General features: G+C 42.0%; 1 protein-coding gene across 4 annotated transcripts in view; it reads right to left on the bottom strand.

The window, feature by feature from the left end:
* Nucleotides 1-12,611, bottom strand: part of MTMR3 (myotubularin related protein 3) — a 131,515-nt gene that overhangs the window by 56,640 nt on the left and 62,264 nt on the right. For 3 of the 4 annotated variants that reach the window (XM_040351974.1, XM_040351963.1, XM_040351969.1), the window contains exons 3-6: nucleotides 5,557-5,637; nucleotides 5,381-5,470; nucleotides 5,180-5,296; nucleotides 3,005-3,087 (exon numbers count right to left, since the gene is read on the bottom strand). In XM_040351974.1, the coding sequence (XP_040207908.1) occupies nucleotides 3,005-3,087; nucleotides 5,180-5,296; nucleotides 5,381-5,470; nucleotides 5,557-5,559 (293 nt within the window). In that variant the 5' untranslated portion in view covers nucleotides 5,560-5,637. Of the gene's footprint in view, nucleotides 1-3,004; nucleotides 3,088-5,179; nucleotides 5,297-5,380; nucleotides 5,471-5,556; nucleotides 5,638-12,611 lie in introns of those variants that run through there. The other variant, XM_040351983.1, reaches the window with a different exon arrangement.

The following is a 12,611-nucleotide window of genomic DNA, read 5'->3' as shown; positions in this document are numbered from 1 at the left end:
GATGTGCACGAGAGGAGCAGCTCTTTCTAATCACTGGACAGAAACCGCTATTGGTTCCTGCTGTTGTCAATCACAGCCAGTGAGAAGAAAGCAGGGGGTGGGGCCGAGCCATGCTCTGTGTGTCAATGGACACACAGAGCTGGCTCGGGAGGAAGCACACTCGAATGCCCCCACAGCAGGCGGGTGGAGGGACCAGAGAAACTGAGAATCAGGGTTCTCTGTACAAAACCAATGCACAGAGCAGGCAAGTGTATAAAAAAAAAAAATGTTTAAATACACATTTTGGCTTTAGAATCACATTAACTTTCCAGATATTGCACACTTGCTTCGCCCAAGTGATTCAGAGTATAAAATGTAAAGGGTCCGCACAACAGCAAAACAACTAGCATTTTTAGAAGATCAGCAGTGGTAGACTTCATTTCCAATTGGAAACGTTTGCTTTAAAATTGGTTTCTTACAAAAAAAAAAAAAAAAACACCACACAATTTTTGCAAAGGTATAAAATAAAAACATATATTTTTCATAAACTTTAAAGTTATATTGTATTAAAGCAGTTTTTTTTTACTTTTTCCTACAGGTAAGCCTATAATAAGGCTTACCTGTAGGTAAAAAGAATATCTCCTAAACCTGTATGGTTTAGGAGATATTCCCTTTGCATGCAGCCGCTGATATCAGTATGCGCTCTGAATGCCTGGCAGACGCTGCTGGACCTTGCCGGAAAGTCGTCGCGCCTCCGGCCACTCACAGCGCCGGAGCCGGAATACCCAGAAGACACGCAAGAGAAAATGTCAGGTCCCTCATCATGGACCGCGATCACCTGCCGACGCCTCATTCTAAAAGGTAAGCATTTCATAATGAGCTAGTATGTGGTACATACTAGCTCATTATGCCTTTTAGGTTTTAAAAAATAAAATTTAAAAATCTGCGAGTTTACAACTGGTAAGGTAGGTTCGACTAAAAAAACAAAACACATTTTCTCTTTACCTGTTTTGTGTAATTGTTTTGCACAGAGCGGCCCTGATCCTCTTCTCGGGTCCCCTGATTACGCTTCTGGCTCCTCTCCCTTGACCAGTACCCCCAATAGGAAGCAGCTTGCTATGAGGGCACTGTTCTATGCATTGAGAATGAGCCGTGGCTCCCCCTTTTCATTGGCTTACTGCCTGATGGACAGCAGTGGGAGCCAATGGCAGAGGTTTCAGCCAATGAGGAGAGGGAGTCCCAAAACAGCCGAGACTCTCATGCACATCGCTGAATCAAGAGGGAGATCAGGTGACTATTAGGCGGTGCTGTGGGGGGAGTAGCACACAGAAGATTTTTAACAATCATGCATAGAATGCATGAAAAGTAAAATATCTTCAGCCTTGACAATCACTTTTGGAATCTATCTTGATAGGAGTCTCCTGTAGTCACTTGAGGTACAGCACTCACAACTGAAAGGAAAGGGTCACAGCACTATGAAACAATCAGGCTCTGCAGTATTTAATACTATCACATTCCTAACCTAAATATGGTTGCAATAGAAGGACTGTCCAGTCAGCAAGCTATTGTTGGGTGGTGACAAAGTTAATTTGCTTAACCGAGAAAAAAAAAAAAGAGAAGGGGAGGTCATGGACAGCCCCAAACCCCCTTTGACAGTCCTCCACCAGGGGTTACATTACATCACTTTCAGATCCAACAATTTTGGAAGGCTATCATTTAATGTCTACATTGTTTTAAAGCAGATTTCCACTTCTGCAGTCAAATTTGAGAAACCCCCACTATAAATTTGCTATGTGTTCCCATATACATATAAACACACACACAGTCGGCTCTTCATTGGATAGATTGATAGCAGCACAGCCATTGGCTCCCGTTTCTGTCAATCAAATCCAATGGTGCGGGGGGGTGGGGCCGTGTCATACACTCCGCGGCTATGTATGCCGAGTGTATGACACAGGAGCGCGCTCGCAAGGTAACCCCCTCGGGGAGGAGCTGAGAGAGCCGCCCCAGAAGAGGATGTTCGGAGCCACTCTGTGCAAAACGAACTGCACAGTGGAGGAAAGTAGGACATGTTTTTTTTTTTTAATGACAAAGAAACTGAACCTTTAGTACCACTTTAAGTTGGTCCTCGCCAACACAATGCAAGATGACCATCCTTAATAATTTGATAGAGCAGACCGTGTCCAAAACCAGTTACAAATTTATAATAAAACCTCTGCCATAATTAACGGTCTGTTCTGGCAAACGCAGCTACCGAGCACCCTCAAACAAAGAAGTACATAGGATTTTGGTCTTGCTCGAGGGTCCAGAATAGAACACTTGAAAATAGTAAGCTGAAAATGTTAAACATCGACTGGGGACCTGTAAAATCTAAAACAGGTGTAATCCCAATTTGGCTGAAAAAGTGGGAACATTCAAGAAAAAGTTGTATCTGTGGGAGCCAACTAGACGTTTTTTTTTTTAAGAAGTCATAGGTAATTCTAATGAAGGAGGGGAGCTGCTTGCTAAAAACAATTAGACCAGATATGCTCGTTCTTGTAATAGGGAATGCAAAGAACTATGCAATTATCCTCCTGGAGGAAAGTGCTCACAATACCCAGTTCTCTCCATCTAATGTTTATGGGTAGAGTTAGGATTTCCCCATGTCTAAGAGCAAGAAAGGAAAAATATGCAATTTTCTGCAAAAGTGTTAACTATAGGTTTTAATGTGTATTAGGTTTCAAAACAATAGTACTCTGTATAACACTCATATCTTGTTGGAGTGCTGAAGGGTGTTTTACTAATTCGGAAGCTTGGTTGAGCTTGTAGGTATGAGGAGCAGATGAAGCAGCAATAGGATTCTGAGGTCATCTCAGAAAATTAAAAAAAAAAGGGGGAGGGACAGCAATAGTCAGAAGGTTTTCCCGACGTGCCCGACCATTGACTCCAACCACAGACAGGTTTGGACCACCTACAGACATTAGATAACAGTGTCTCTAACAAAATGATGTGCCCATAAAAAACAGATTCAGAACACAACATTTACCTGATTACTTTGCAGTCCTTGCAGGTCAGATGGACTTGGAAGGGATCCCGGCACTCAACTGATTCCATCAGCTGCAAAGGAACCTGTAATGACGATAAAATACTTAAAACAATCTAAACTGATTTATTAGCAAAATTATATTTGAGTAGCCATAGATGTATATGCCTATTCAAACCAAGGACCATTTTTACTACGAATCTTGTTAGAAGGTCAAAAGTACAAGACGAATCTGACAAATGAACAACCAATTCCAGAATATCTGACTGTAGCACCCTTCCAAACTGAAATCACTAGCATTAGGGAGTATATACAGGCATCTTGGACAACAGATTGATCAAATGGCTGCGAATGCTCAATGCCATCTATACACAGAGCTTTTACGATTCTGGCCAAAATGACAATCACAATTTTTTTGATTAGAGTAAAGATCAAGATTCTCACGATTCTTGCGGCATAAAATCTTTCACATTATACAATTTTCTTTTTTTACCAACTTTACTGGTTATTTTTTATTTTATTATTTTATTTTTTTTTTATTCATAATTCATTTTTTCAAAACAATTGCATTTGAAAGACCGGTGCGCAAATACAGTGTGACATAAAATATTGTAACAACCACCATTTTATTCTCTAGGGTCGCTACATTTTTTTATATAATATATATATATATATATATATATATATATATATATATATATATATATATATATATATATATATATATATATATATATATATATATATACATACACACACACACATACATATACACACATATACATACACACACATATCTATAATTATATTATATCTCTATCTTTGATGTAAAAGGACATATTGTTACAATGTTTACACTTAAAGTTCCACCGATAAAGAATGTTTTCTTCCTTTCTTTTGACCGCTGAGAGAATTCTCTGCATACAAAAAGATATGGAAATACTTGTCAAGATCGCAACGAAAAAAAATTACTAAATCGCGATACCGATTCTTGGCGATTAATCGTGCAGCTTTACTTTTACTCCATGGCTATGCTTTAAGCCGGGTACACACAGGCCGAATGTCAAGGAGACATTTGGCGGTAAAAAAAAAAAAACACAGACATTCAGCTCATGTGTATGTCAGACAGCATGCTGGAAAACCAGCAGCCAAGCAACTCCCTGATTAGAGTGTTCTGGCGGGGGCTGTCCCCGTGTCGGAACACAGCAGATGAGCAGGGGAGATCGCTGTACCTACTTTGCATAGCGAGTACAGCCCTGAGTTGTATGAAAAGAAAAAACTATCGGTATATAGTGTGCATCAGGTTTTAGTATCTCAAAAACTATACGAACATACACAATGATCTTAAAAAGGTAATTAAATAGTCGCACTTGAATATTCATTAGCTGCCTTAAATGCTACATCACACCTAGGGATTTTGGGAACTGGTTTTCACCAAGCAAAAACTACACCCTAGTGGCCTTTATAAATGCCTAGAAGTTGCTTGATTTAAACAAACTGAAAGTCAGCCCTGATGACCAGCAAGGGAAAACAACAAAAGCAAAGCCATTATTTTTCCAAAAACCGAACACTTATGTTAAACTATAGGCATTTTTTTTCTAAAAGTCTGGTTTTAAAGCCAAAGCAATGGGGAAATCAGGGCTTATCCAGCTTTGTTTTCACAATCAGCCTCCTATTGCCTGCAGTCAACAGAACGCTGAGCCATAAAATGAACTCACTGGTATTTTAAAACCAACTTTCTGTCAGGTTTTGACGAGCCCTGTGAGTGCATGTATGCATGTCTATACATATGTGCATGTATGCATGTACAGGCATGCATTACTAGTGTGTATTTTTGGTTTGCTTTGTATGTGGAGAGAAGGGAAAACAAAAGCCACTGCGTCAATTACAAAGTTAGAGCTAAACTCTGAGATTGTGACAAAAGCAACCCTTGCAGTGCTACCTTCTGCCCAGAAAAATCAAGAAGACATTGAAGGGCAACAGGAACAATGCTCGATTTTTTGGGCTATGTGTACAGGGCCTACAAATTGTATTAGGTCAGGCTAATAATGTGACAGCATCATTTTAAAAATCAGTTATACTAATACTATGCATTTGCGCATTGACTTGATAATTAAAAGGGTAAATCCTCTATGACATTCTTGTCTGTATGCTCAGTATGGCATACAAAGTACCTACATTGATAAAAGACTCTTTATACTTGATGTTGAGACGATAATTAGACAAAGAAATTACTGCATCTTCTGCTCGTCCCACAAACTCTGTGCTCTCTCCATGAAGTTCTTGGAAAGGAACCTGGATAAATAAAAAATAAAAGAATATGCATGGGTTTAGGCAAAAACAGACTATTGGAAAAAAACTGTAAAATACAAGCCTCACCTGAAGGTTTTCATCTTCACGGATCAGCTGCTTACGTGGGAAAATCTGATTGGCTTGAATACACTCTAAGCTATTCTGACTTTCATCATCCTAAGAAAAAAAAAAAAGCAATTGGCCACTACACATGAAAAATGTTTTCAAGTGAAAGTTGTGTGTGCGAGCGACAAACATCTCACCATGTTTTATCCAGAACAGATGTGGCAGGCAACAGTGGAAGACTGCTCTTCTTCGAGGCCTCTCCACAAAATCAGATACTCCTAAAATATATAATAAAAAAAAAGTTAAAATAATTCACAATGTCATTTATTTCCTAGCAAAATCTTGACATGCCCTTCATAAATACATAAAATGTTTCATGTAGACTCATACAGCAAAAAAAAAAAAAAAAATGAACACAGCCATACCAAACCGGGAAATGCTGAAAGGGACTAAAAGTGTCACTAAAGTAAAATTCTAAAAAGTATAATAGAAATATAACTTGGCAAGCAGCAAAACTCAATTTAGAGTTTAAGCTGATGAGCATGGCCCCCCCTAACTTTTTCCTAAATCATATTGTTCCTCTACCTTCTTCCTTTAGAATGTAAATTACTGCAAACACTGTTGGCATGGATACAAGTTCTGAATAATAATAATACAACAAAAAAGTTTGAACACTGTAAAAGCCACATGAAAACAGAATACAATGGATTTGCAAATCTCTTAAACCCAGATTTTAAAATGGAAAACATGAAATGTTTTAAGAGAAAATAAAAAAAAAAACTTTGAAACTGATGGCAGCAACAAGTCTCAAAAAAGTTGACAGGAACATGTTTACCACACTGTAGCATCCCCTCCCAACAACACTCTGAAAATGTCTAGTAACTAAGAAGACCAATTCCTGGAGTTTTGGTAGAAGAATGTTGTGCCATTCTTGCCCGACATAGGATTCTAATTGCTCAACAGTCCTGGGTTGTCTTTGTTTTAATTGGTGAAAGGTCTGTATTGCAGGCAAGCCAGTTAAGCATCCAGGCAAAGCCATGCTGTTGTCATAGATTTAGTATACAGTTAGCCTTCTCCTGCTGAATTATACAAGGCTTCCCTAAAAAATAAGTCTGGATGGCAGCAAATGTTGCTCTGAAACCTGGATAAACCTTTCAGCATTGTTGGTGCTTTTCCACACCTGCAAGTTGCACATTCCATACCACCAGAGATGCTGTCTTTTGAGTGCTTGGAACAAGCCAGAAGGTTCCTTTCGTCTAGTCCAGAGGACACTGTACACATGGTTGCCCAACAGAATGTCAAATTTCAAAATCGTTTGAACACAGAACAGATAATCAGCACATTGATCATCAGCACAGCCCGCATCAAATGTGCCCATCAGCTGCCAATCAGTGCCCAACAGCTGCCAGCAGTGCCCAAATAATAAAGTTTGACAGTGCCCACCACAGTGCCCAGCAGTAACACCTGTCAGTGCCCATCACAGCCGCCTGTCAGTTCTGCACATCAGTGCATGTCAGTGAAGGAGAAATTTTAAAAAATGTTGGCCTTTAGTTTGTTTAGCAAAAAAAAATCAGCTCTGAAAGCTGAAAATTGTCCTAAGCATGAAGGAGCAACAGTGCCTGGTATTGAAGTGGTTAAACTCTGAGACCTGCAAGTAAAAAAATGAAAACCTCCAGATTTTTGGAAATTTACATTTTTGTGTATGTTCGATTTTCACCATTCTGCAAAAAAGGCGCAATTTAAAAATTTACAAATATTACATTTAATTTATTAACTCAGAGGTTCGCTTTTATATTTAGTAGGAATTTTGTAAAATGTGCTGTGTTTTTATCTTCTAATAATGATTTTAGTGTATTATCAGAAATTTATTTATATATATATATATATATATATATATATATATATATATATATATATATATATATATATATATATATATATATATATATATATATATATATATATATATATATATATATATATATATATATATATATATATATATATATATATATATATATATATATATATATATATATATATATATATATATATATAACATACAACATAAACATGACACAAACAAAATTACCCTCTTTACATCATAATATATATTATCCCCCTTCCCCTGGACACACATTGATTTTTTTTTAATTGGGGGGGAGAAAGAAAGCAGACACCCCTCTTGAAGGAGCTCCTTATTATATATCCCCTTGTTATAAGTGTCCTTATACCTATATATAGTATCCAGTGAACCCCTTATAGTGAAAAAAAAAAAAAAAATAAGAGTAAAAAATAAAAAGCCTTGTTAAGAAAGGCGCTTAACCACTTCCCGACGGCCGTACGACTATATACGGCCGCAGGGTGGTTCTACTTCTCTGGGGCGCCGTCTTTTTACGGCCGCCCCTTTCCTCGCTCTCGAGCGCGCAGCGGGGAACTTCTGTGCTGGCCGTGTCCCTTGGACACAGCCAATCACAGATCGCCGTGAACGGCCAATCGGAGTGGCCGTTTGCTAGGCGATCTGTGCGGCCAATGAGAGATGATCTCATATGTAAACATATGAGATCATTTCTCATTGCCGGCTCTCACAATGACAGCGTCCTGTCAGGGAGAGAGGAGACTGATCTGTGTCTCTTGTACATAGGGACACAGATCGGTCACCTCCCCCAGTCACTCCCCTTCCCCCACAGTTAGAACACTATATAGGGTACACATTTAACCCCTTCCTCACCCCCCCTAGTGTTAACCCCTTCCCTGCCAGTCACATTTATACAGTAATTAGTGCATACTTATAGCACTGATTTCTGCAGTATAAATGTGAATGGTGCCAAAAATTTGTCAAAAGTGTCCGATGTGTCCGCCATAATGTCGCAGTCACAAAAAAACAAAAAACAAAAAATCGCAGATCGCCGCCATTACTAGTAAAAAAGAAAAATATATAATAATTCTGTCCCTTATTTTGTAGGCGCTATAACTTTTGCGCAAACCAGTCGCTTATTGCGTTTTTTTTTTTTTTTTGTTTTTTTTTACTAAAAATATGTAGAATACGTATCGGCCTAGACTGAGGATAATTCTTTTTTTTTTTTAAAAATTGAGCTATTTATTATAGCAACAAGTAAAAAAAATGGAGTTACTTACCGGTAACGTCCTTTTCCAGGAGTCTTTCAGGACAGCACCTTAGAGAGATCCTGGCTCCTCCCCTTCTAGGAAACACCGCCTTCCTTCAGACTTTAAAGCCTCATCCTCCCTCTGGCCCTTCAGTTCTTCAAGAGTACCTCCGGCCAACTGGGGAGACACAAGACAACGTCATACAACAATATCTTATCTTACCTGACGTCCTTATGTGATGAGTTCTCCAATCTTCAAACCCTGGGTGGGTAACGGTGCTGTCCTGAAAGACTCCTGGAAAAGGACGTTACCGGTAAGTAACTCCATTTTTCCCTAGGTCGTCTTTCAGGACAGCACCTTAGAGAGGATAAGCGAGCACCTTACCTTAGGGTGGGACTACTGCCTGTAACACTTTACGACCAAAGGCTTGGTCTTGTGCTGACAGCAGGTCTAGTCTGTAGTGCTTTACGAATGTAGCAAAACTTGACCAAGTCGCTGCTCTACAGATCTGCTCCGGAGAAGCACCAGCCCATTCCGCTTGCGAAGTCGCAACTGCTCTGGTAGAATGTGCCCTGACTCCCACTGGAGGCTCTAATCCCCCTATCACATAAGCCTGACTAATAGCTGCTCTAATCCAACTTGCTATAGTACGTCTGGAGGCTCTAGAACCCTTTCTGGCCCCTGAAAATAAAACAAAAAGGGAGTCCGACTTCCTAAACTGTTTGGTGCACTCCAAATATTGAAGGACGCACCTCCTTACATCTAAGTTGTGAAAAACAAATTCTTTTTCCCTCACCGGGTTTGAACAAAATGTAGGTAGAATAATTTCCTGGCCTCTGTGAAATTTTGAGGCCACCTTTGGCAAAAAGGCCGGATCTGTCTTAAAAACAATACGATCCGGAAAAACTTGAAAAAACGGAGTTCTAATTGAGAGGGCCTCGAGTTCACTTACTCGTCGTGCCGTCGTAATTGCTACTAAAAAAGCCGTCTTGAGAGTGATCAACCTCAAGGTGCAGGATCCCAATGGTTCAAAAGGATCACCTGTAAGGGCCTGCAAAACTAAGGAGAGATCCCACACGGGAAAAGAGGCAACACCAACTGGCCTCTGCCTACTCAAAGCTTTAAAAAATCTCACTATCCAGGGATCCGCTGCAAGATTTTTCTCCAAAAAGACACTCAGGGCCGACACCTGTCCCTTTAAGGTACTGAGAGCTAATCCCTTATCCGCCCCAGCCTGAAGGAATTCTAGTACCGCTACAGAACTGTGAACACTAAAGGAGCTTTCTGAGCACCAGGAGTTGAACCGACTCCACACCTTACGATAGATGTTTTGCGTTTCTTTTTTCCTACAATTTAGGAGAGTCGCAACCAGGCGATCTGAAAACCCTTTGCCCCTTAGCAGTTCCTCCTCAGAAACCAGGCTGCAAGGTTCCACCTGTCCACATGAGGGCAGCAGACTGGACCCTGAGTGAGAAGGTCGTCTCGAACTGGTAGAAGCCAGGGGGGTTCTACAGCCAAGTTCTTTAGAATTGAAAACCACGGTCTCCTGGGCCAATGTGGGGCAATTAGAATTAAGGTTGTGTTCTCTTGTTGAAACTTCCTCAACACAGCAGGAATTAGAACCAGAGGGGGGAAAGCATAGCACCTGGAAAATGTCCATTTCTGAGCTAGTGCATCTATCCCTAAAGCTCCATCGTACCTGCTTAGAGAAAAGAAGAGGTCCACTTTGGCATTCTGTTTGGAGGCAAATAGGTCCACGCATGGTAACCCCCACCTCTGGACTATCACCCTGAAAATCTCCTGATTCAGGGACCAATCGCCCTCCCTCAGCGTTGTCCTGCTGAGGAAATCCGCCAACAGATTTTGATCCCCCTTTAGATGCAAGGCTGTCAGGGACAGGACATTGATCTCGGCCCACCTGAGAATGGTTTCCGCCAACAGCCAAAGGGAGCAGCACCTTGTACCCCCCTGTCTGTTGACGTAGGCCACTGCCGAGGAGTTGTCTGTACGAATTCGTACATGGTGACCCTGAAGTTCTTTCTGGAACGAGACCAGGGCCAGAGAAACTGCCCTCAACTCTCTCCAATTGGAGGACTTCACTGCGTCCACTGTTTCCCAGGTGCCCTGCACCCAGCGGGAACCCAGGTGTGCTCCCCAACCTGTGCTGCTGGCATCGGTTGTGACTGTTCTGGAAATTGGTAGCACCCACTCCAGGCCCTGGGATAAGTTTGCTCCCCTTCTCCACCACCAGAGAGACCGCTTGACCTGACTTGGAACCGACACTAGGGAATCCAGTGACTCCTGACTGTGGTCCCAGACCTTCAAGATAAAAAGTTGAAGAGGACGGAAATGAAGACCCGCCCACTGCACTGCTGGAAGAGTGGAGGTCAGCAACCCCAGGGCGGACATGGCCTTCCTTATAGAGACCTGGCCGCTGCCCTGCAAAAACAGCATGGCCTTGTCCACCTTTTGAACTTTTTCTGGAGGAAGGAAAACCCTCTGTTCTGTCGAATCCAAAACAAATCCCAGGAAGGACACCCTCTGTGACGGGATTAGGTTGGATTTCTCTGAATTTATGAGCCAACCTAAGTCCTCCAGAATGTCTCTGGTTGACTGCAAGTCCCGGTTCAATTGCTCTGGGGAAGGAGCGAATAAGAGTAGGTCGTCCAGATATGCGACTATTAGGATTCCCCTGAGTCGCAGGAAAGCCAAGACCTCTGCCATCACCTTGGTGAATATGCGGGGGGAAGATGACAAGCCGAAGGGAAGGGCTTTGAATTGTAGGTGCAGTACCTCTTCCCCTGTGTTTATAGCTAGCCTCAGGAACCTCTGATGGTCCTCCGCTATGGGGATGTGCAGGTACGCATCCTTTAAATCTATCGAAGCCATGAAGCAGTTTGGCGGGAGAAGAGTTTTTACCGAATAGATCGAATCCATTCGGAATCTCTTGTACCTGATCGAGACATTTAGGGGTTTCAGGTTGAGGATAAGCCTGAACTTCCCCGAGGGCTTGCGGACCACAAAGATGTGGGAGTAAAAGCCCCCGCCTATTTCTTTGGTCGGTACTTGTACCACCACCTGCTGCTCTTCCAATTCCTGAAGGGAAGAGAGGAGGGCCGAAGATTTTTCCGCGCACTTTGGAAGATTGGTAACTAACAGTCTGAGGGGGGGAGGGGTCGAGAATTCCAGCCTGTAACCCCTTCGGATGATTCCCAAGATGTACTGATTGGAGGAAATCATCTCCCATTGCGGGAGGAAGACCCCCAATCTTCCTCCCACTTTTGGGTTGTCACTGGGTCTTTTTGGGGGGTTCAGGAGGGCGAAAAATAGCCCCTCCTCGGCCCTTCCCTCTCTGACCCCAACCTCTCTTTTGGAAAGATGACCTGGGTGTTTCTTGTTTCCCTCGAAAACGAAACTTCTTTTTAGATTGTTCCCCAAATTTCTTTTTAACGGGGAACGCCTTCTTTTTGTCGGCAGTCCGGTCTAGGACTGCCTCCAAGCCAGGCCCAAACAGCAAATCCCCTGTAAGGGGGATACCACAAAGTTTGACTTTGGAAGCACTGTCTCCCTGCCACGTTTTGAGCCATAAGGCTCTTCTAGCAGAGTTGCACAGTGCTGCAGACCTTGCGGACATATGTATAGATTCCGCCGAGGCGTCTGCCAAATAAGCCACCCCCATTAGGATAGTGGGGAAAGAGGAAAGAATCGTCTCCTTTGCTGTACCCGCCTCGATGTGCGCCTTGATTTGAGTCAGCCAATACTCCAAATTGCGGGCTACCACTGTAGCCGCCATAGCGGGCTTAAGATTACCCTGAGAAGAATCCCAGGTCTTCTTTAAAAGGGAATCCATCCTCTTATCCATAGGATCAGAGAGTACCCCCATATCCTCAAAGGCCAGGTCCGTATGTCTAGAGACCTGGGAAAAAGCCGCATCAAGTTTAGGCGACTTGTTCCAAATTAGAGTTTCTCCCTCTTCAAAAGGAAATCTTCTTTTTAAAACCTTTGAGAAAAAAGGTTTCCTTTCTGGGTCTTGCCATTCCCTCTTGATGGCGTCGACCAGAACGTCATGGACTGGGAACACTTTTCTTTTTTGTTCCCCCAAGCCCCTGTACATTTGATCGTGCAGGGACAGCGTTTTCCTTTC

The sequence above is a fragment of the Rana temporaria genome, chromosome 1, assembly GCF_905171775.1.
Source record: "Rana temporaria chromosome 1, aRanTem1.1, whole genome shotgun sequence".
Lineage (NCBI taxonomy): Eukaryota > Metazoa > Chordata > Amphibia > Anura > Ranidae > Rana > Rana temporaria.
The sequence above is the reverse complement of the archived record's forward strand: the minus strand, read 5'-3'. Positions and strand labels throughout refer to the sequence as shown.